The sequence below is a fragment of the Gossypium hirsutum genome, chromosome D11 (genome assembly GCF_007990345.1).
Source record: "Gossypium hirsutum isolate 1008001.06 chromosome D11, Gossypium_hirsutum_v2.1, whole genome shotgun sequence".
Classification (NCBI taxonomy): Eukaryota; Viridiplantae; Streptophyta; class Magnoliopsida; order Malvales; family Malvaceae; genus Gossypium; species Gossypium hirsutum.
In genome coordinates, this window is record NC_053447.1 from 2,385,985 (window position 1) to 2,408,716 (window position 22,732).

A 22,732-nucleotide genomic window follows, 5' to 3' on the forward strand; every position below is an offset into this window, starting at 1 on the left:
TTGAATGGACGTGAAGTTGACATGAAACCATATATGAAAGCATCCGTTATGGTTATTTTTCTGAAGAGTCATTTTCTTGTGGAGTAATGAAGCAATTTTCTTTTTATATGATGGTAGCTGTCGATATAATCTCAGCTTCAAACGAAAAGACGAACCATTTTATTTTCCAGCAGTCCCAACTCTACGTTAATAATCACACGAACGTGCTAGAAAGTAAGAACAGTTGGCTATTTTCCTAGGGCATGAAAAGCAGGCAAATAATTTGGGAGACCTTGGATTTGACATTTCCAGTTTGCCATTGCCTACCCACTTTTTCCCATCACTAAAGCTTAATTAGCAGTGCTATGTATGTATGCATATATCATTGTAATAGCTGCTCTTTATGGACATGCAATATGTGCATGCATGGTCCTTAATTTATGGTTACTTTATCGTAAATATATGAACAAGTGTTTTGTGCAGTCCTTGGGATTTTATCTTTTAAAGATAACGTTATTGGATCATGAATTTTAATGAGATTAGTCTCTGTGAATTTTACAACGAATATAAAAAATATCGTTGTTCTACGATTTCAGTCTATATGTACAAGCATTCACATTGTGGAATAGGATCAACAGACAGATGAAATGTCCACATTAAGTCATGAAGATGCATGAGGGGGGCTGCTGCAACTTGTTTGAATGCAACATGCACAACTGTCCACTATTAGTTCTTATCTCCACCAAGCTGCCTCATTAGGTTTAATTTATGACATTAATGTCCCCGAATATAACTTGCAATTTTATGTTTAAATTCAATATTTTACGTACACCGGAAGAATATTTAACGGATTCAATATTTTGAAAACAAAATTTCATCTGATTGGTTTTTTATTTTTATTTTTTATATTCATTTATGTTCGAGGTTTGAGCTATTTCTCTTAATTTAATAAAAAGTTTCATGAAAAAAGCTTTTTTGGGTCGAAAATAAGGTATCCACAACCGGTAGTAATCACTAATCTCCTTGCGGCAGATGCTTTTCAAAAAGGTAAACAACTGACAATAAAATGGACTCCATTTTCATAAGTGAGATCAAACTCTCAACTTTGTGATTAATGGATGTGATGAGCAACCACCACACTATATCTCATGGTTTGTGAAAAGGAGTTTAGCTTATATTAAGATCATCCTAAAAAGTCATTTTTAGGCACCCAGTATAACATGGCACATCATATTTTTTAGAATGCATGCATCTAGAAAAATCAAATTAAATTGTATCACTATTTTTAACTCTAAAATTAATAAAATTGATTTTTTTATAAAATTCTGAAATCCTAAAATCTTAGACCTTAGATCTTAATCTAACTTTTTCCTTAAAATTCTAAATTCTAACCTACCATCAGGGGCGAAGTAAGAAATTTTTTTTGAGGGGGCAGAATTAAGTTGTATATTTTTATGAGAGCTAAAATGTAATTTTACAATTTTAATAGCTTATATCTTTATAACTTTTAAATGATTAAATTAAAATTTTATCATTTTTTGCGGGTAAAGTGCAATTTCATCTTTTACTAAATTAAAAATTGTAAACCTTAAGGGGCCAAAAATGAAATTTTATATTTTTTAGGGGGCCGGATGAAATTTTAATTTTTTATAATCTATATCTTTATAATTTTTAAAGGATTAAATCAAATTTTTATAATTTTAAGGGGGCCAAAGTGTAATTTTACCTTTACTAAAATTTTAAAGACCTAAATAATATTTTTATATTTTAGGAGCCCAAGAAGCCCCCCTAGATTAGCCTTTAGTTTCTCCCTTGCCCACTGCACTATAAATCAAAAATCTAGTCGAAAGAAAAAAAAAACCATAAACCTTGTGTTAGTATTATTATTTGTTAATTTATTTAATTTTTTGACATTAATTTTATTTAATCAATCAACAGTAAATAGAGTTAAAAAATTATGAAAAAGAATTAATCTAGAAAGTGTATGATATTGTAATTAAAAATTCTTCAAAAAAAAAAAAAGAATGACACATTTTATTAGATACCCAAAAAACTTCACTTGTGTCTATTGGTATTTGCCTAAATTGGGAGCTTTTTTATGATTTAAATTTATCAAAACTCCCTTTACTCTTTCAATGTAAAATTTAGAGTAAAAAGACTATTAATATATTTAAACCATTACTTTTCCAAGGGGCCAAGTCTATAACTTAACATTAAATAAAAGCAATCTTGCACAAATTATAATTGAAATTAGTGATTGTTTTAGGGACAACTTAACATTGTGTTGTAGCTATTAATAATTGGTGCTACTTTGTATAATTGCTTATAAGTTAATTTGGGTAAATAATGGCAATACTTGGAATTTATGGGAAAATATATTTGATCAAAGTTTATTTTGGTTTTTCTTCTCCTAATTCAATTCTGTTTTTAGTTTTTCACTTAAATTCTGGTAAATTTAGAGTTACTGTAGTCATATATGCCACGAGTTTCAACCTATAAATAAGCTTTAATTATTCTAGGTTTTACACAACAATAAATTATTTAGGTTGAGAGAATTATGTTTTTTGTTTCGAATGATTTTTCTTATGGGGCTTCAGGTTTTATTTTAACTCTCTCCATTTTTTGTACTATTTTTTATTATAAGAAAATCTCCTTTTGCCCGTGGTTTTTTATCCTCTCTTGGAGAGTTTTTCCATGTAAAATTTTTATGCTCAATCTTTTTACTTATTATTTTATTCACTTTGTTTGTTGTTTGATCAAGTTTATCTCCTACATAATTAATGCTATCCATGCTTTTATAATTTTGAGGTTAGAAGGTTTTAAATTAAAATAATTATTTTTCATATTTTATTTTATTTATTTTCTTTTTACTAAAAAATCTGTATTGGTATATTTATTTTCTTTATAACATAATTGCATTCAAGTGTTGTATTTTGTTTATATAAATTTTGACGCATTTATAATTTATTTATTGTAAATTTTAATATATTTCAGTATTTATGGTATTCTTTATATTATGTTTGTGTTAAAAAAAGCATTATAAATTTATATAAAAGATTTAAAAATAATACTTTCATTATAAAAGCTCCGAGACAACTAAGCTTCATAATAATTTAAAATTAAGTTTTTGTTATATTTATTGGTGAAGAAGAAGGAGTAAAAAACGAAAAGAAAGGTGAAAGGTATTTTATAAGTGATAACATTTATATTTAGAGTTATTGTAGCATAATTCCATAGAATTTTAAGAGTAAATTTTAGGTTTTAGATTAGTTTTCTTAGATTTTATATTTTTTTAGATTAATTATGTTTTATTTTAAAAATTTTGGGTATTAGTTAAAATTGAATTAATCAACTGAACTAATCTAATTTGATTAATTAATCGGTGGCCGAATTTAGTTTGATCGAAAGTCGGTTAATGGTTTTTTTTGAATTTCGATTACCAGTTAACTCGGTTCGAAATCGAGTAATTAACCGAATTTACCAAACTTATGTAGTGTTTTTAATTATTTAGAGTTTCAAGACTTAAAATTTCGATTAATTCGGATAACTTAAGATAAATGACTATTTCCAATATATCTTTTATATATTTTATAATTATTTTATGTAAAAGATAAAAATATATAAATTTCTATTCACCCAATATTAACTTTTTCAAATGAAATAGGACGCCGTCATTGTATTTAAATATTAAATTTGAAAGGTGCACTCAAACTGAATCCATTCCACGTCACTTTTTAGTTGGCTCACTCAAATTTAATCACTCATTAATAGGTTTGGTGTAGTGTTAACATTATCACTTAGTTTCTTTCGGTTTTCCATCCATGACTTGTCATTTCTCCTTTTTTGAGATGACTAATTTAGTCAATTCATATCTCTCTTTTTTTTCTTCATTCAGAAATTAATTAATTAATTAATTAAATTATTACGTAAAATTATATTTATAAAATATTTTACATAAAAATAGAAGTATCCTCATATTAAAACTATCTTTTTTAGTTATTTTCTTGTATGTCTTAATTTGAAGAATTGTTAAAATTTTGATTTATAAATATAAATAATACACAAACTCAAACAATATAAAATACAACGGATTAATGCGAATGAAACTTTGACACTATTGATAAAGATTGAGACATTAGGTCTTAAGTATTGATGTTTGAGTCTCACTATATATAAGTTCAGATCATTTTTGGTTCTTCGTCCGTCTGTGCGTAGTAATAGCTTGATTTTACTTTGTAAATATTCAAATGTGTACTTGTATTTACATTATAATTGCACTTGTAAACATTATTTACTTAAAAAAACCGTGTAACAAATTAATAACTATCAAAATAGATCTAGATATAATCCATATATAATGAGATTCAAGTTAAAATAAATCTACTATAAAACCCCAGTTTTAACCATTAAAATTATAAAAGCTCAACCATATCAATACAATCAAAGCACCATTAAAATTAAAGAATAGCAGGCGCTTCTTGGATGGCATCGGAATGAGGGTGGATAAAACTCAACACTGATGGTGTAGTTTCAGTTCCTAATGGCTCTGCTTCGATTGGAGGGGTGTGTTGGGTATGGGTCCCACTATGTGGGAAACCCATATTTTCTGCCACAATGTTTTGCCTTCCTTTTCTTTTGGTTTTGTCAAAAGCCAATTTTTTGGCTTATTAACGTGGGAGTGGACAGAAATTTCTGCAGAGAGCTAAAAAAAAAAATAGAGAGAAAGAGAATAGAAAAATCAGTTTTTCAAGCTTGGTGCAGCAGTGACCAACTCTTCGATCGAAGGTCCATCCGTGGTTCGATTGAGCTGATTTTTGGACAGCAGCTAGGTGATAAGGTGTTCTTGACTTTGTACGGTCGGATTTTTCATCCGAGTCTTGTAGCGTCGGAAATACCCAATTTTCAGCAGCTACGTTTTTTGTGATGTTCTCTCATTTTTCTCTCTTTTGCTAAAGATTACATGTTGTTAGCCTTGTCGGAGTTGAATGCTTGTTGTAGGCTTGATATTGTGATCTTGTAGTCGAACATTTGATGATAGTAGAGCTCTTTATCGGACTCTAAAGTCCCGTGGTTTTTTACCCTTGATTTAAAGGGGTTTTCCACGTAAAAATATCGGTGTCTCTATTTATTTTTGTTGTGGTTGCATTAGTTGATTTGTGGTTGATTAAGGTTGCTAGAGAACATATCTTGTGCTATTGTGCTTGCCATAATTTTTGACAGGAGTTATAAGGAGAGAAAGAACACCGGTTGTGCTTTCGCTTTGTTTCGGTTGTTCGGTTTCTTCCCAACAAACTGGTACCAGAGCTAGGTTATTGTGTCAGATAATTATGGAAATTAATACGAGCAAGATGATTATGTTGAATGGCACAAATTATCAACTTTGGCGGAATAAAATGAAGGACTTGTTGTTTGTGAAGGCTTTGCATCTTCCGGTCTTTACTACTCAAAAACCCGATTCGAAAAGTGATGAAGAATGGGAATTTGAGCATCAACAAGTGTGTGGCTTTATTCGGCAATTTGTTGAAGAAAATGTTTACAATCACATTGATCAGGAGACACATGCTCGAACATTGTGGGAGAAGCTTGAAAGCTTGTATGCTTCGAGGTCGGGCAATAACAAGTTATTTTTGCTGAAGAAAATGATGGCGCTGAAATATAAAGAAGGAATGTCTATAGCTGACCATGTTAGTGAATTTCAGAGTATGATGAATCAGTTGCTTGGTATGGGTGTCAAATTTGATGACGAGATTTTAGGACTTTGGTTGCTTGCTACTCTACCAGACTCTTGGGAGACCTTTCGAGTCTCACTCATTAATTCTGCCCCACAGGGTATTATTACTTTGGATTTGGCTAAGAGTGGTGTGTTGAATGAAGAGGTTAGAAGAAGATCTCAGGGTTCTACATCACAGTCCGAGGTGTTGGTTATCGAGAACAGAGGGAGAAACAGAGACAAAGATGGAAAGGGTAGAGATAAAAGCCGAAGCAAGTCAAGATCGAGATACAAGAATCTTGAGTGTCATCATTGTGGTAAGAAAGGTCATATCAAGAAATATTGCTTCAAGTGGAAGAAAGAGAACAAAGGTGGTGGTGATAAACACGACCGGAATGACGATGAAAAATCCGAGCGTGTTGCTACTGTTACTCGTGAAGATTTGTTAGTTATTTGTGATCAGAATTTGGTCAACCTAGCATGCGACGAGACTAGTTCGGCGATTGATACTGGTGCATCACTTCATGTCACGTCGAGGAAGGAATTCTTCACATCTTATACTCCTGGTGATTTTGGGGTATTGAAGATGGGTAATGATGGTTTGGTTTCGGTTATTGGTATGGGAGATGTTAGCTTGGTAAGTAACAATGGAACAAAGTTAACTCTCAAGGATGTCAAACATGCACCGGATGTCCGTTTGAATTTGATTTCTGCAGGAAAACTTGATGATGAGGGATTTTGTAACACCTTCAGTGAAGGGCAGTGGAAGCTGACTAAAGGCTCCTTAGTTGTGGCTCGAGGAAAGAAGAGCTCAAATTTGTACTTGATGCAAGCTTTGACTTCTCGAGAGATGGTGAATGTGACACTGAATGACAGCTCAATTGAGTTGTGGCATAAACGACTCAGTCACATGAGTGAGAAGGAGCTTAGCTGTTTAGCGAAGAAGAATCAACTTTCGGGTTTAAAGAATGCTACACTGAAGAATTGTGCTCATTATCTAGCAGGAAAGCAGAAAAGAGTTTCATTTAGAAGCCATCCTCCTCATAGGAAATCAGAGTTGCTAGAGTTGGTCCATTCAGATGTTTGTGGTCCGATGAAAGTAAGATCACATGGTGGTGCACTTTACTTTGTGACTTTCATTGATGATTGTTCAAGAAAGCTATGGGTTTACACTTTGAAGTCTAAAAATCAAGTCTTTGAGGTGTTTAAACAGTTTCAAGCATCAGTTGAAAGGGAAACTGGGAAAAAGTTGAAGTGCATTCGTACTGATAATGGTGGCGAGTACACAGGGTCGTTTCATGAGTATTGTCTGCGACAGGGAATCAGACATCAGAGAACACCACCAAAGACTCCACAGTTAAATGGGTTAGCTGAAAGAATGAACCGAACATTGATTGAGAGAGTCAGATGTTTGTTGTCAGATGCAAAGTTACCAAGATCATTTTGGACTGAAGCTTTGAATACAGTGACACATGTGATAAATCTGTCTCCTAGTGTTCCTTTGAAAGGTGATGTGCCAGATAGAGTTTAGTTTGGTAAAGACGTGTCATATGATCACCTACGTGTGTTCGGTTGTAAAACATTTGTTCATGTTCCAAAGGATGAAAGATCCAAGTTGGATGCCAAGGCTCGACAATGCATTTTTATTGGTTATGGTCTAGATGGTGAGTTTGGTTATAGACTCTATGATCCAGTTCAGAAGAAACTCGTGAGAAGCAGAGATGTTGTCTTCATTGAGGATCAGACCATTGATGACATTGATAAGACGGAGAAAGTGGATTCACAAGGTAGTGGTGACTTGATCGATGTGAATCCGGTTCCCCTAGACTCTTCACCAGATCCTATCCAGGATGATGTGCATGGTGATGTTAGTGGTGACCATCAGACTATAGGTGACTTTGATACTCCCGTGGATGATGTTGTGAATGATCAACAACAAGCACCTATAGCTCCACCAGCAGTTCCACTTCGAAGGTCTTCCAGAGATCGACGATCTTCTGTCAGGTATTCTCCTGATGAATATGTTCTTTTGACTGACGGGGGAGAACCTGAATGTTATGAAGAGGCTATGGAGAGTGAATGCAAATATCAGTGGGTTGAAGCGATGAAAGACGAACTTCAATCCTTGCATGAGAACCATACTTTTGAATTGGTGAAACTGCCTAAAGGCAAAAGAGCTTTGAATAATCGGTGGGTTTACAGGTTGAAGCAATAAGAGAAGTCTTCATTTCCACGATACAAAGCTAGATTGGTCGTTAAGGGTTATACTCAGAAAAAAGGGGTTGATTTTGAAGAAATATTTTCTCCGGTTGTGAAGATGTCCTCTATCAGAACTATACTGAGTTTGGCAGCTTGTTATGACCTAGAGGTTGAACAAATGGATGTGAAAACTGCTTTTCTTCATGGTGACTTGGAATAAGAGCTTTACATGGAGCAGCCAGAGGGTTTTGTTGCACAAGGGAAAGAGGACTATGTGTGCAGATTGAAGAAGAGCTTGTATGGTTTGAAGCAAGCTCCAAGGCAATGGTACAAGAAGTTTGAGTCTGTTATGGGGGAGCAAGGCTACAAGAAGACTACTTCTGATCATTGTGTGTTTGTTAAGAGATTCTCTGGTGATGATTTTATTATTCTTTTGCTCTATGTTGATGATATGCTTATTGTTGGTCAGAATGCTTCTAGAATTGAGAAGTTGAAACAAGAGTTGAGTAAATCCTTTGCAATGAAGGATTTGGGGCCAGCAAAGCAAATTCTTGGCATAAGACTGACACGTGATAGAAAGGCCAAGAAATTATGGTTATCACAAGAGAGGTACATTGAGAAAGTACTTCAAAGGTTTAGTATGGACAAAGCTAAAGCGGTGAATACTCCCTTTGCTATGCACTTTAGATTGAGTGTTAAGCATAGTCCTTCCACAGAAAAGGAGAAGGAAGAGATGTAGAAAATTCCTTACTCTTCAGCCGTGGGTAGTTTGATGTACGCAATGGTTTGCACGAGACCAGACTTGGCTTATGCCGTTGGTACAGTTAGTCGGTTTCTTTCTAATCCAGGCAGAGAGCATTGGAATGCAGTGAAGTGGATTATGAGATATCTTCGTGGCACTTCCAACATGAAACTTTGTTTCGGCAATGAGAAACCTGTTTTTGTTGGGTATACAGATTCAGACATGGCCGGAGACATTGACTCGAGGAGATCTACTTCAGGTTACTTAATCACTTATGCAGGGGGAGCTGTGGCATGGCAATCGAGACTGCAAAAGTGTGTTACATTGTCCACCACCGAATCAGAGTTCATTGCAGCAACCGAAGCGTGTAAGGAGATGCTTTGGATGAAGAAGTTTGTGCATGAGCTTGGTTTTACTCAGGAGAAGTATGTCCTGTACTGTGATAGCCAGAGTGCTATTCATCTTGGTAAGAACTCAACTTTTCATGCTAGATCTAAGCATATTGATGTGAGGTACCATTGGATACGAGATGTTCTTAAAGCTAAGCTGTTAGAGCTTGATAAGATACACACTAATGATAATGGTGCTGATATGTTGACGAAGGCCTTACCAAGAGGAAAGTTTAAAGCATGTTGTTTGACCTTCGGCATGGAGGCATTCCCCACATAGTTGGAGGGGGAGATTTGTTGGGTATAGGTCCCACTATGTGGGAAACCCATATTTTCTGCCACAATGTTTTGCCTTCCTTTTCTTTTGGTTTTGTCAAAAGCCAATTTTTTGGCTTATTAACGTGGGAGTGGACAGAAATTTCTGCAGAGAGCTAAAAAAAAAAATAGAGAGAAAGAGAATAGAAAAATCAGTTTTTCAAGCTTGGTGCAGCAGTGACCAACTCTTCGATCGAAGGTCCATCCGTGGTTCGATTGAGCTGATTTTTGGACAGCAGCTAGGTGATAAGGTGTTCTTGACTTTGTACGGTCGGATTTTTCATCCGAGTCTTGTAGCGTCGGAAATACCCAATTTTCAGCAGCTACGTTTTTTGTGATGTTCTCTCATTTTTCTCTCTTTTGCTAAAGATTACATGTTGTTAGCCTTGTCGGAGTTGAATGCTTGTTGTAGGCTTGATATTGTGATCTTGTAGTCGAACATTTGATGATAGTAGAGCTCTTTATCGGACTCTAAAGTCCCGTGGTTTTTTACCCTTGATTTAAAGGGGTTTTCCACGTAAAAATATCGGTGTCTCTATTTATTTTTGTTGTGGTTGCATTAGTTGATTTGTGGTTGATTAAGGTTGCTAGAGAACATATCTTGTGCTATTGTGCTTGCCATAATTTTTGACAGGAGTTATAAGGAGAGAAAGAACACCGGTTGTGCTTTCGCTTTGTTTCGGTTGTTCGGTTTCTTCCCAACAGGGTGTTCCGAGATCAGTGTGCTAGATGGATTAGTGGATTCATTATGCCAACTGGGGAGGAATCGATGTTTAAGATTGAGACTAAAGCTATTTTTGAAGGTCTAAAGATAACTTGGGATTTTGGTTTTAGACGAGTAGAGGTGGAGTGTGGTAATGCTTTGATAGTTGAAGCTATTCTAACAAGTGGTGCTACAAATAGTAGGATGTCGAAGTTGTGTCTAATTTACCAATTCTTAGGTCGTGATTGGAGAGTTCATCTTCGACATATTTCAAGAGGCCATAACAAAGTCACTTACTATATGACTAAACTTTCAAGTTTATATTGCAATGAGGTGCAAATTTTTAAAAAGATGTCGATGTCAAAAACATTTGACGTGTTAATCGTCTTATTTGCATAAATTGGAGATGGGGTCTCTTTCATCTATTTTCCTAAATGTCCCCAAATAAGTACAAGACAAGACAACGTGTATTTTTTATTGATTCCAATTAGAGGTCATCATGGGCCAGGTGGCCAGGCTCGATCCGGCCCAATGGCCCGCCCGAAATATGGGAGGGTTCGGGTAAGAATATAGGCCCAAAATATGAGTTTGTACAAAAAATGAGGCCCGTTTAGAAAACGGGTCAGGCCTCGGCACCACTTTTTTGGCCCGGACCCGGCCCGAATATATAATAAATATATATTTTATTTTTTTAATTTTAAAATATTTTTATTTTTTTAAATAATTTTTTAGTATTTATTTAAAAAATGGGTCGAGCCGGGCCAGGCTCGAGCTTAGGAATTTTTCCCAGGCCGGGCATGGACAAAATTTTAGGCCCATATTTCAGGTCGGGCTGAGCCCAGACCTAGGACATGGGCCGAAAATATTTTATGGCCCCGGCTCGGCCCGACCCATAAGCACCTCTAATTTCAATAGTTTGTCAGATTATCAAATTAATTTTTAAATCAAGATACTCAATTCTCAATAATTGCAGAAATTCATTAATTTCCAAAATTTGATATTATTCTTATTTTTAATAGCGAAATGAATTTAATTTTATCTCAAATTTAAATTGGTTAAGTTTTGAGTCAAAATTTAAACCTTTTATTGAGCTTAGCATAACTCCTGGCCAATCAAATAGTCCATTTTACCATTTTAAAATTAATAAAATATCATTTATGTTAATATTTATATATATTTATAATTAAATTTAATAAAATATTTAAAATTATTTAATTCAATTTTGATTTAGTAGGATATTTTTCAACCCAAGACAAAAAAAATAAATATCAACTTAAAACATCAACATCTCGTATTACTCAAATTAAAATAGATTAAAACACATCCAAACAATTAAAACATGTTGAAATTCTAATTGAAACAAAACAAAAAAACACTTAATAATTTTGATTTATGACTAGAACGAAATGTATAATTTGATACGATTATAAAGGTGACGGACTTAATAACACCAACCTCAACACCATCTCAATTATATAATTTAAAGGGTTAGTATTTGGTGCATTAATATTATTATTTTTTATTTTAAAAAATTGCCACATATCTTTCTTTTAAATCTTTATTTATTTTTAATATTTTATTATACCCCTACATGACGTTTGTCAACTCCTAACCCTATTCATAGAGTCTAAAAACCCCACTCACTCACAGTGTATTAAATATTTTCCCTAATTTAAATATATTTATGCGCAAATATTTTAATATAATTATAAAAAAGATTAAAAAAACATCAACATCTCGTATTACTCAATTAAAATAGATTAAAACGCATCAAAACCATTAACCCGTGTTAGAATTTGAATTGAAACAAATGATTTATGACTAGAACGAAATGTACAAATTAATACAATCATAATCGTAACAGAATCAACAACACCACCTCAACATTATACTCAAAAGTTGCCAAGCTTTGATGAGTCACGTATTCTGTTAATATATATTAACCCTAAAATGAAAGTAAGACATAAAAAAACATAGGTGATTTTGAAAGTTCTTTTTTTGAGGTAGAATTTTTTAAAACACTGGCTGCATCACAAATCAAACCTCGATTAGTTGTGCGTCAATGTGCATAGTCTTTTCATGTTTTAAAATCTTTTTGAGCCGTCAAATCATAATCAACTTTATGAATTTTCGACCTCTCTCTCTATATATATAGATATTAATGGACGGCCTTATGATAATAACTACAACATATTGGGATTATTCATTTTCTTTTAGTCATCATTCAACAAGTTTCGACCTCTCTCTCTCTATATATGCATGGGAGGTTGATTTTTTTACTTTTGAGGTCAATTAAGGGTTAAGCAGCAAAGTCGACCAAGTTAGCAGAAGACAAGCAAAGACGAACTGGTAATTTATTATCCGCAAGTTATTTTCTTTTTCGTGCTCCGATGATTTTTTTTAATAAAACTTTAAACGCAACGTTTAGAATAATATATAAAATTTTATGGAACAATACCAATTAATTAATAGGATTATTAACACACACATGTAACCTTGAAGTTATCTTGGATATAAAATGTAATTTAGGCTACTTGTTAATGTATTGCAAATTTACAATATTATATGTTAATAACCCTGAACACTATACTTATATATAACAACAAGTGGTTAAATAATGCAATGGTAAGGTGCATTGCACTCCCAAAGGGAAGACCTAAGTTTGAAGCTTGGAGATGACTGTTGAGAGGGGCAATCACGAGCTTGAACATAAATATATATTAACAAATGTCGAGATCTTCAAAATAAAATAAAAACATCATATTAATAAGATTAAAATTATAAAATAATAAATTTTTGGAAATCACGACTTACTATTATCAACAAAATAATTATATTCCATGCTTAATTTTACTAATATATCAAACAATTTTATAATATAAAATTCAATACCAAAAGTCAATTTTTTTTTTCAGTTTATCAAACACGCCTTCTACGTTGAGAATATATGTATTTAGATACTGAAACATATAATTTTAAATAAATTAAAAGACAACATATTTTTTTCTTTTCTTTTCTTTTCTTTTTTGTGAACATAAAGAACATTACAAAATATTAGAAAGACATCAAAAGGGAGGTTTCATGTAACTATAAGGCCTTCTACTTACTAAAAGCCAGCTTGGTAATATTATCAACTTCCATGTTTTCATCTCTAAGAACATATTCAACTGACCAAGCTTCCTCATTTTACAAAAGTTGTAAGATACATTTGATTAGCGCAAAACTTTTTCCTTATTGATGTTTTTCTTCAAAAGGGGATACGCATTTTAATTTGTACAAATCATGGGAGATTCATTAATATGTAAATTTACAAGAAATAAATTTCTTTCTTGTTTTGGTAGGTAGAAATTTCTACACATAATGTGATTGATCATGTTGTATTTAAAGAACTAGTGCAAAAGATTCTATTTTCTACAATAGATAAATGGGCCATTGTGTCCATGTTTCTCGCCACCATGCAACTAGCGTGACTCAAACCTAGGCCACACCGAGAACGGTGAACATTCTTAACCATTAGACCATCACATGGGGTTCAACGACTATAATAACTATAATATGATACATCTCTTTTTTATAAATCCTTTAGAACTAACAAATATATAAATTAGTAAATCCTAAAAAGATACATAAAATGATACTAAATTTTCACTTCACAATTATAGTATAATATTTGGTGCACTTTTAATGCCATGCAATATCAATGAATAACAATACTCTATCATTTCATCTCCAAATAAAACAAAAACAAAAATATAATATTAAAAATTTTATTTAAATATAATTACTAAGCATACAAAAAGTTTAAATTTAAGTCTCAAACTTTAAACTCTAAAGATAATTATAATTAATATTTAATTATGAATCTTTATTTTTCTTCAATTATGAGATATTATGTTATTAATCAGTGCACATATAATATTATTCATACAATTATTATCTACAAGGGTAATTATTTTTCTTGTTTCAGCTCACATAATAAGAGAAAATAATAATATATATTGTAAAATTAAATGAATATTTGATAAGGAGTTTGGAGAGATGATCGAGTTCTGTTTGATATTATGTGAATAAATCTAAAGAGATGTTGAATCATTAAATTTAAATAATGTTATTTTTAAAAAAAATAGAGATAATGAAGAGGATTCATAAATGAAATTTATTTATAATATATTATCTTAGGTTTTTAATATTTTATCATTTTATTAACTGGGTTTGTGCTATATAATTATCTTAACTTGTTTGACTCAATATAATAATTTCTTTTTGGAGTTGGGATATTTTTCTCTTTGCTTCTTCTCATATAAGAGTAGTATCACGATTCTTAATTTTTATATTTTGATACAATGTTTAGAATTATTCATAACATCTCTCCAACTCTTAAATAAGGGGATAATATGCTTCAATGCACTTAAACTTACATTCTCCTGAATTAATAACAATACAAATACCAACTAAATTAAAACTTGATCGATACAAATAAAATATATATATATAGCATGCCCTAAAATGACGTGACCAGGGAAAAACCTAAATTCGTTAAATCAATCATCGGAAAAACTGCACCTTTTTCGATAAAGTGTTGAGATAAAGGTGGTTTGGAAATTAAATTGGATGTCAACAAAAGATTACAATAAAATCTTCCATAATTCCCCCCTTTCCATGTAAAGTTTACATCATTGTAACGTTTATTATCGTTTATAACAAGCTATTTGCATTTCTTTTCTAGCTATAAAATTAAGAGATCTGTACGTGTTGTTGAATCATGTACCCCACAAATTTATTTTGCCCAATCAAATCACAAACCCTAAAAATAATAAGAGACATATTGTAATATGTATCTTCTATTCAATAAATAAATAAATAATTTTTTTATTAATTTAGTTAAAAATTTATTTATTTGTATTATTAAAAATTTATCTACTTAACGAAGTAATTAAATAATGATACGTGACTTATCACATGTTTATTATATTAATGTATAAAGATTAAATTTTAACAATAAAAATAAATAAAATATTTAACAAAATAATCAATTTATTTTTTAGTGTAACGTATATAAATTAACTTACTCAACCCCTTAATAAAAGGGACAAAATACCACTATTATAGAGGATTCTTTTATCATCCCGACGTTTATTTTATTGGGTAAAATTATTTATTTTCATGTTCACCACATGAATTCGAATCACAAAAATTATCGATTAGTGTGCGTGCATTACAGTAATTTTCTTGAAAACTAAGTCAGGTGAGTGGGGTCAAGCCCGTGAAATTTTCAGACAAGCAAATCTCTCTGAACTCAATGCCTTGTCTAACTAATTTAAGCATTATATTTCAGTGTTCAGACTCAGACACCCCCGCCTCTACTATTAGTCTACTCAAATTCTTTGCTGCCTAGCTTAGTTCATTCTCAAAAGATTTGCTTAATTTCAAGGAAAGACATAAATTTGCCTTTTAGGGTACAATTAATTTTCCATCAATGATTCTTCCATTAAGCTTTTACTTTTGGGTTTTCCCAGATTTTCATCAACTGATACAGCCATGGCATTTAGCAGCAAAGTCCATAACTTTCTGCTCTAATTGCTAGTTTTTTTTTTTTGAATCAATTAATTTATTCCCTTTAAATTCTAAAACCTCTGGTAGCAGATAAAATGGAAGGAGCATTATTGCCACCAGGTTTTCGGTTCCATCCCACTGATGAAGAGTTGGTAGGGTATTACCTGAAAAGAAAAAATGAAGGGCTTGAAATTGAACTTGAAGTCATCCCCGTCCTCGATTTGTACAAGTTTGATCCTTGGGAGTTGCCAGGTACTTTTTCTTTATATTTTTTTGTTCTTTTTTAAACCTTCGTAATCGAAATTTGAAGAAATATAGCATTAAAAAAGTTGGTTCTCTTGAAGATTATCAAGTTTCATGTTCATGTTTGTGTTTGTTTTGGATAGTTTTGGCTTTTTTGGTTAGTATAAATTTTAGTCCCTGAACTTGAAAATTATGTTCACTTTGGCATATAAACTTGGAAATAAGTCTATTTTGGTCCCTAAACTTGGATTCCATCAAATTTTTACATTTCCCAAGTTCAGCGATCAAAATGGACTTAGTTGCCAAATTCAGGTACCAAAGTGAATATAATTGTTAACTTCAGGGTCTAAAAGTTATATTAACCTCTTTTTTTTGTTAGAACAGTTCTTTATTCGCATGGGACGTTAGGACCCTACTGCGAAGAACCTATTCAAACTTCAACCACGTGTCTTTTATTTTCCAATGAAACAAGTTTTGCAAATAAAGAAAAATAGCACTGAGTCGACCAATTGAATCCTCTGATTTGTCTTCTCGTGTTTCACTTTCATTTTCACAAGTTTGATGGAAAATCTAAAAAAAATGAATTGCTTTTGCAGAGAAGTCTTTCCTTCCGAAACGAGATATGGAGTGGTTCTTTTTTTGTCCAAGGGATCGAAAGTACCCGAATGGCTCGAGAACGAATCGAGCCACCAAAGCTGGCTATTGGAAAGCAACAGGGAAAGACAGGAAAGTGGTGTGTCAACCTGCCGTGACCGGCTATCGTAAGACCCTGGTTTTCTACCGAGGGCGTGCACCTTTAGGTGATCGAACCGATTGGGCTATGCACGAGTACCGGCTGTCCGATGAGCCTTCTCTTGGATCAAGTGCTTTCGCCTTGTGCCGTGTTGTGAAAAGGAATGATGGAAAGCCAAAGGAAATGAGTGTAGGAAGCAGTTCAACAAATGTGGAGCTTACTTCCATCACAAGGAACTGTAACGAGCATTTAAGCACCATTTCGTGCCAAACAAGTTACCCTAACAACGAGACCCGTCATTCCGTCGATACCGATCCTGCCAGCTTTTGGGCCTCACCTGATGTAGTTTTTGATTCTTCAAAGGTGTACATATAACTTGTCCTGAAGAAAAATGGAACTTGAAGATTCAAGTTTCTTTATGTTTTGCCTAACCATTTGTACGTGGACTTAATTGCAGGATTATCCACAAATATGTGAATCAGCAGCTCAGTACTTCCCACAGTATGGGTTCCCAAGCTTAAACCAAAGTCCGTACTCGAATTTCGGGGAAAGCGAGCATTTTGATGATCTCGGTCGTATAGGATGCATGTCGCCTTATTCGGGACATGCAAATGACATTCTATGGCAATGAAGGCTATATATTATGGACAGACTGGTATATACCATTAATGAATAAAAATACCTAGTTTGTTTAAATTTTATTAGGAGGGATCTCTAAGACGATTCTTTTTCTTAATGGTAGTTTTTGGTTTGTGTTTGAACCAAATAAACTTAAAAATGAATATTTTATATCCATTTTTTTTTTACCTTCAAATTGACAGGGTCCATAGCTCAGTGGTAGAGCATTTGACTGCAGATCAAGTGGTCACCGGTTCGAATCCGGTTGGGCCCTGCTCCCCTAGGGTGTTTTTATTATTTTCAATTTTGGGCTATTTTATAAGACATGTAGTATAAAATTTCCAATCAGATTGGAGCTTCTAAGCCAAAGCTCAATTGAGTCACATTTATACCAATAAAATCATTTCACAGCAATTTTTGTCAAATTAAAATAGCAAAATAGCCACCAAATAAAACCTAAAGCAGTTGGGTAATGAGTTTTGGGTGGGGGTGATATTTTTATTAGGATAAATATTAAAATATATTTGATAATCTATCGTTCTTGTACACACATGATATTTATTTGTATCTTTTGAATTGGACCCTACTTGTAATGTTGTTTCTGTTTTTTTGAGATTACTAATGAAATAATTGTTAGGTTATTCGCCCTGCAAGGAAACAATGAATAAAAGGGTGTTACGCTTAAATCAATTAGGATTCTTTAATGAAAGCACGATATTTCCAGGTAAAAAAGAATGCAAAAGAATAATCATGGAAATTTCAACACTTCATTTTGAATTACATCATTTTTTCTTAGTTGTGATTAGTGTAAAAATAACAGTATCGGTAAAATTAGAAATTGTAGCGGTTTTACAGTGTGAGATAAAAAAAATTAAATGCGCCGTATTGAAAATAAAAGCTCATCCAAAAGAACCCGTAAAGTCCAAAACCTGTTATAATTGACTAACGAATTTTTCTTTCTTCTAATGACTACGAACGTAACATGACAATAGCTAACCAAATATTAACTACTATTTTGGTATAACAAGTTCCATGAATTAATTTCCGGTTTCCCTTAAAGTAAAATGTTAAAATGTGTTATAAGTCTTTATACTTATTGAAAATTTGAAATTTAGTCTCTATATTGTTATTTTTAAGAATTTAAATATCTTTATTTTTCAAATTTTAAAATTTAGGTCCAACTGTTAATATAATTAAATTTATTTTGTTAAATTTAAATTTATTACAACATCATATTTTTAATTATATGACTACAATTTATTTTAAAATGTGACACTAGTAATTGGACCAAAATAAAAATATATAAACTAAATTCTAAATTTATAAAGCGGGAAGTGAATTTCGCATGTTTTTAACTAAAGTAAAATTCATTTTTTACTAAATTACTCGTATTATTATTTTTTCCGGTAATCTAGCTACTTTTCTAAATATTTGAAAAGACAGAAATGTCCCTCTGACCTGACCCTTGTTTCCTTCCAAGTCCAACAGCGAACAATACTAAAGTTCTTTTAATTTTTTGTCCTTTTTGAAAATTATCTTCTTCACCGAGACTTTGATCACCAAACCAAAAATCGAACACGAAATTCCTCTTTTTCGCCAGATCTGGGCACGTCGCCGGTCTTAGCAACCTCCGATCCAATCATTTCACCTATTCATTTCAATTCATTAAACGTGTGACGCGACCCACTGGATCGAAGATGCCGGTGGCCGCTTCTGCCATCTACTTCTTGAATCTTCGCGGCGATGTCCTCATCAATCGTCTCTACCGAGACGATGTCGGGTAATTATCTGCGTTCTTCTTTTCAGTTCAAGGCCAGCTACTATTAATTTTTTACAAATACAATTAGTTTCGCTGAGAGTGAATCCAGGTTTCTCCGAATAGCTAGGTTTTTTTTATTCCCCCTTCGTGAAATAATGAAGCTTCGCTGAAATTTTTTATTTGTATAATTTTTTTCATTTAGGGGAAACATGGTGGATGCCTTCCGGATGCACATTATGCAAACAAAAGAACTCGGAACTTGTCCCGTCAGACAGATTGGAGGTTGCTCTTTCTTTTACATGAGAATCAGCAACGTATACATCGTAATTGTTGTCAGCAGTAATGCTAATGTAGCTTGTGCTTTCAAGTTTGTCGTTGAGGTAGTCATTTCTAGTTCTTTATGTTTAATAGACTGAGGTTTGCCTCATATTCCACTAGAAAAAAAAATATGTGCAATTCTTTTTCTGTCATAATTGATGCTTGCGTTTCTGCTCCTTTTTTGCAGGCTGTTGCTTTGTTTAAATCATATTTTGGTGGCGCTTTTGATGAAGATGCTATTCGTAATAATTTTGTTCTGATTTATGAATTGTTGGATGGTATGTATTCAGTGACAGTTGAATATTTATCCTTCAATGTGCATTGTCTTACTTGGTTTGTAGCATGTTTGGACACTGTTTCTTTTGGCTTGAATGATGATGTTCTATTGTAGTGCTTTATTTTGCATTTGCTGGTTAGCTATTATTCTTGACTCTTGGTGTCATGGATTGTTATAAGAAGCTTAGGTTGACTAGTATTATTATTAGTTGTAGCTGCAGAAATTATGAATATTGCTTTTAGACTCTTGCCGGTAAGAAAACAACAACAGAAAATTAAATAACATAGGCATTTGATTCCTCCATTATCATTGCAGAGATCATGGACTTTGGCTACCCACAAAATCTTTCTCCTGAAATTTTAAAGCTTTACATTACTCAGGAAGGAGTTCGGTCCCCATTTTCATCCAAGGCAAGTTGTATTTTGCGTATTACAAATTATTTTATTTGAGGATTGATGTGTGTAGGCAATGCTCAAACAGCATATGTAGGTTTAATTTGTGCTTTTATTTTTATGTAAAGTTGCATTGTAATTAACCATTTTCAATTACCATTTGGAATAAATCATTAGCCTTCAGATAAGCCTGTTCCAAATGCAACTTTACAAGTCACTGGTGCTGTTGGCTGGCGAAGAGAGGGACTTGTTTATAAAAAGAATGAGGTTATCTTTCTTCTAGGTTCTGTCAAATGCCTTTCTCTATTGAATGGTGCTGTTCAATGGTATTAAAATTTGTTTGTTTCAGGTGTTTCTGGACATTGTGGAAAGTGTAAACCTACTAATGTCTTCAAAAGGTTGGTGCTGGTTGTGGAAATTGTTTCTGTTGATGTATGCTTTGTATAACATAAACCATTTGGTGATTGCAGGCAGTGTTTTGCGTTGTGATGTTACGGGAAAGATTCTTATGAAGTGCTTCCTTTCTGGAATGCCTGATCTGAAATTGGGCTTGAATGATAAAATTGGGCTTGAGAAAGAATCACAACTTAAATCCCGTCCTCCTAAAAGGTGGCTTCTAATTTCCTGCACTCTATTATTCTCTGCCTTCTTCATATATCATCCTCTTGGTTACTTTCTTGTCATTGGTGCAGTTTTTATGATTGAATTTTGATTCTTCACTTAACTTTCTAAAGGGTTTCATATTAAACTGCCTAATTTGTAAACTTTTATACACTCTAGTTATATGTACTGCTCTCATTGCCATGAAGTCAACTTTTGACTCTAGCATGCAAGTTGAGCTCTATAATTCCTATCTCTTACAAGGCTACTTATTGCAGTGGCAAGACAATTGAGCTGGACGATGTTACTTTCCATCAGTGTGTAAATCTTACAAGATTCAACTCAGAAAAGACTGTTAGTTTTGTACCACCTGATGGTGAATTTGAACTAATGAAGTAAGCTTAGAAATCTTCTCCCTTATTTATCGTGTTTCAAGTTCATGGTAGATGCCTTGAACCTAGAAATCTGGATATATATTTTGAAAGTGAATACCAAATGTTGATAATGGTCTCAGTTTTTTTTGTTTTGACAGTACATAATTCTTTTATAAATGCTTGATTAATGTTCTTCTTGACTTGATGTTTGATGATTGCATAGGTACCGAATCACTGAGGGAGTTAATCTTCCTTTCCGGGTATTGCCAACAATCAAGGAGCTTGGTCGAACACGAATGGAAGTAAATGTTAAGGTTTGTAATCATATATTCTGGAATTGGCCATATTTGAAAGCTGATGGATCTGAAATTGGCTTATTTATATTAATATTTCAGGTTAAAAGTGTCTTTGGAGCAAAGATGTTTGCTCTTGGAGTTGTCATCAAAATTCCTGTTCCAAAACAGACAGCGAAAACAAGTTTCCAAGTAACATCAGGTCGAGCAAAGTACCAAGCTGCTATTGATTGCTTGGTTTGGAAGTAAGTGTATCTATTTGTTAATATATATGTATCTTCTTTATTCCATTTTTATGTTGAAACTCTGGCTGCCTGCTTTTCTTCTCACATAAAGGGGACCAGCCAAAATGGTTCCTTTGTGGTGCAGCCCTAACTGCAGCCATCTGGTTCTCGGTAGTTTTCACTGTACTTATGCTTTATCTCTAGGTTGACTTCTGCAATTGCTCAGTGTTATATTTATCTAATGTTTTAGGATAAGAAAATTCCCTGGACAAACAGAACCAACCTTGAGCGCAGAAGTGGAGTTAATTTCCACGATGGCAGAAAAGAAGTCATGGACAAGGCCTCCAATTCAGATGGAATTTCAGGTGCCCAAATTGATTACCATTTTACTGCTTAAATATGTTGAATTATTTTGCTCTGTTTATCTTTTCTAAAGTATAGAAAACGTATTGCTATTCTTGAATTATTCTTCACGTTTCATTATATTACTTTAGATTTCCGTACTTGCCCTCTTAAGGATTGTTGAACTGCCGTGTATGCTAGATTAACAGAAAATTTGAAATTTGATGGGGGTGGGGGTGGGGGTGGGGGGGACTTGGAATAATTGGATGATCAATGGATATAAAAGGAAGAGTCATGGTCCTATTTTGTTAATTACATTTCATGAAAATGAGAAACATCAGTTTTAGAGTGACTAAAACAGGGGATATATTTGCATTTTCAGACAAGTGAAATACATATATGTAACTTATTTGCAATTTCCTCTCAGGTTCCAATGTTTACAGCCTCTGGCTTACGTGTCCGGTTTCTTAAGGTAAGCATATTTATATATTCTGACAAGTGATTCCTTCAGGTGAAAGTTGCTGTATTGACTTAATAATTATTTTGCAGGTCTGGGAAAAGAGTGGGTATAACACAGTTGAATGGGTTCGCTATATTACAAAGGCTGGTTCATATGAGATCAGGTGCTAGAAAACATGGGATCGCTACTCCGAGATTGTATGAGAGAATGAAAATATTAACTAGCACGAGTTCGGATTTCCTTCCTTAAAGATGCAGCTACCGTTATACTTTCATGAATTATTAGGCATTTTGTTTTCCCCTTCATAGTGGAGTTTTTGTTAATATGATTACGTGAGTATTTGGTGGGTTATTTTCTATTGTAAAGGCTAGCCCTTTTTTCACAAAACTGTATTATTTGTTTGCAAATTGCATATTGTCGCACATTTTGTTGTAACGGTTACATGTTCGGTTTTAAAACAAAGTATGAATGGGACAGCAGAAACCTGGAAGTTTGCATTTTGGAATGAA

At 33.1% G+C, this 22,732-nt stretch overlaps 2 protein-coding genes and 1 non-coding gene across 4 annotated transcripts; all 3 read left to right on the forward strand.

The window, feature by feature from the left end:
* The first annotated feature begins 12,233 nt into the window (after positions 1-12,233).
* On the forward strand, positions 12,234-17,791 carry LOC107912189 (NAC domain-containing protein 45-like). 2 transcript variants are annotated; one of them, XM_016840262.2, is made up of 4 exons: positions 12,234-12,386; positions 15,681-15,842; positions 16,430-16,929; positions 17,024-17,791. In XM_016840262.2, exons 2-4 carry the CDS (start codon positions 15,686-15,688, stop codon positions 17,195-17,197), a joined length of 831 nt encoding a protein of 276 aa, XP_016695751.1. In that variant the 5' UTR covers positions 12,234-12,386; positions 15,681-15,685; the 3' UTR covers positions 17,198-17,791.
* TRNAC-GCA (transfer RNA cysteine (anticodon GCA)) lies at positions 17,387-17,458 on the forward strand. The gene has a single exon. It is a non-coding gene; the product is annotated as a tRNA-Cys (tRNA).
* An 853-nt stretch (positions 17,792-18,644) lies between the features above and the next one.
* Positions 18,645-22,728, forward strand: LOC107912188 (AP-2 complex subunit mu). The gene is made up of 13 exons (XM_016840261.2): positions 18,645-18,964; positions 19,146-19,323; positions 19,449-19,539; positions 19,854-19,948; positions 20,108-20,197; positions 20,280-20,328; positions 20,401-20,539; positions 20,809-20,925; positions 21,128-21,218; positions 21,300-21,442; positions 21,672-21,786; positions 22,191-22,235; positions 22,313-22,728. The coding sequence occupies exons 1-13, from the start codon at positions 18,882-18,884 to the stop codon at positions 22,391-22,393; spliced, it is 1,317 nt and encodes a 438-aa protein (XP_016695750.1). The 5' UTR covers positions 18,645-18,881; the 3' UTR covers positions 22,394-22,728.
* Positions 22,729-22,732: the final 4 nt, after the last annotated feature.

Coding starts and splice junctions, on each gene's coding strand:
- LOC107912189 (XM_016840262.2), top strand. CDS start 15,686: ATGGAAGGAGCATTATTGCCACCAGGTTTTCGGTTCCATCCCACTGAT. Junction 15,843..16,429: donor TGATCCTTGGGAGTTGCCAG/GTACTTTTTCTT, acceptor TTGCTTTTGCAG/AGAAGTCTTTCCTTCCGAAA. Junction 16,930..17,023: donor TAGTTTTTGATTCTTCAAAG/GTGTACATATAA, acceptor ACTTAATTGCAG/GATTATCCACAAATATGTGA.
- LOC107912188 (XM_016840261.2), top strand. CDS start 18,882: ATGCCGGTGGCCGCTTCTGCCATCTACTTCTTGAATCTTCGCGGCGAT. Junction 21,787..22,190: donor CAATTCAGATGGAATTTCAG/GTGCCCAAATTG, acceptor ATTTCCTCTCAG/GTTCCAATGTTTACAGCCTC. Junction 22,236..22,312: donor TACGTGTCCGGTTTCTTAAG/GTAAGCATATTT, acceptor ATTATTTTGCAG/GTCTGGGAAAAGAGTGGGTA.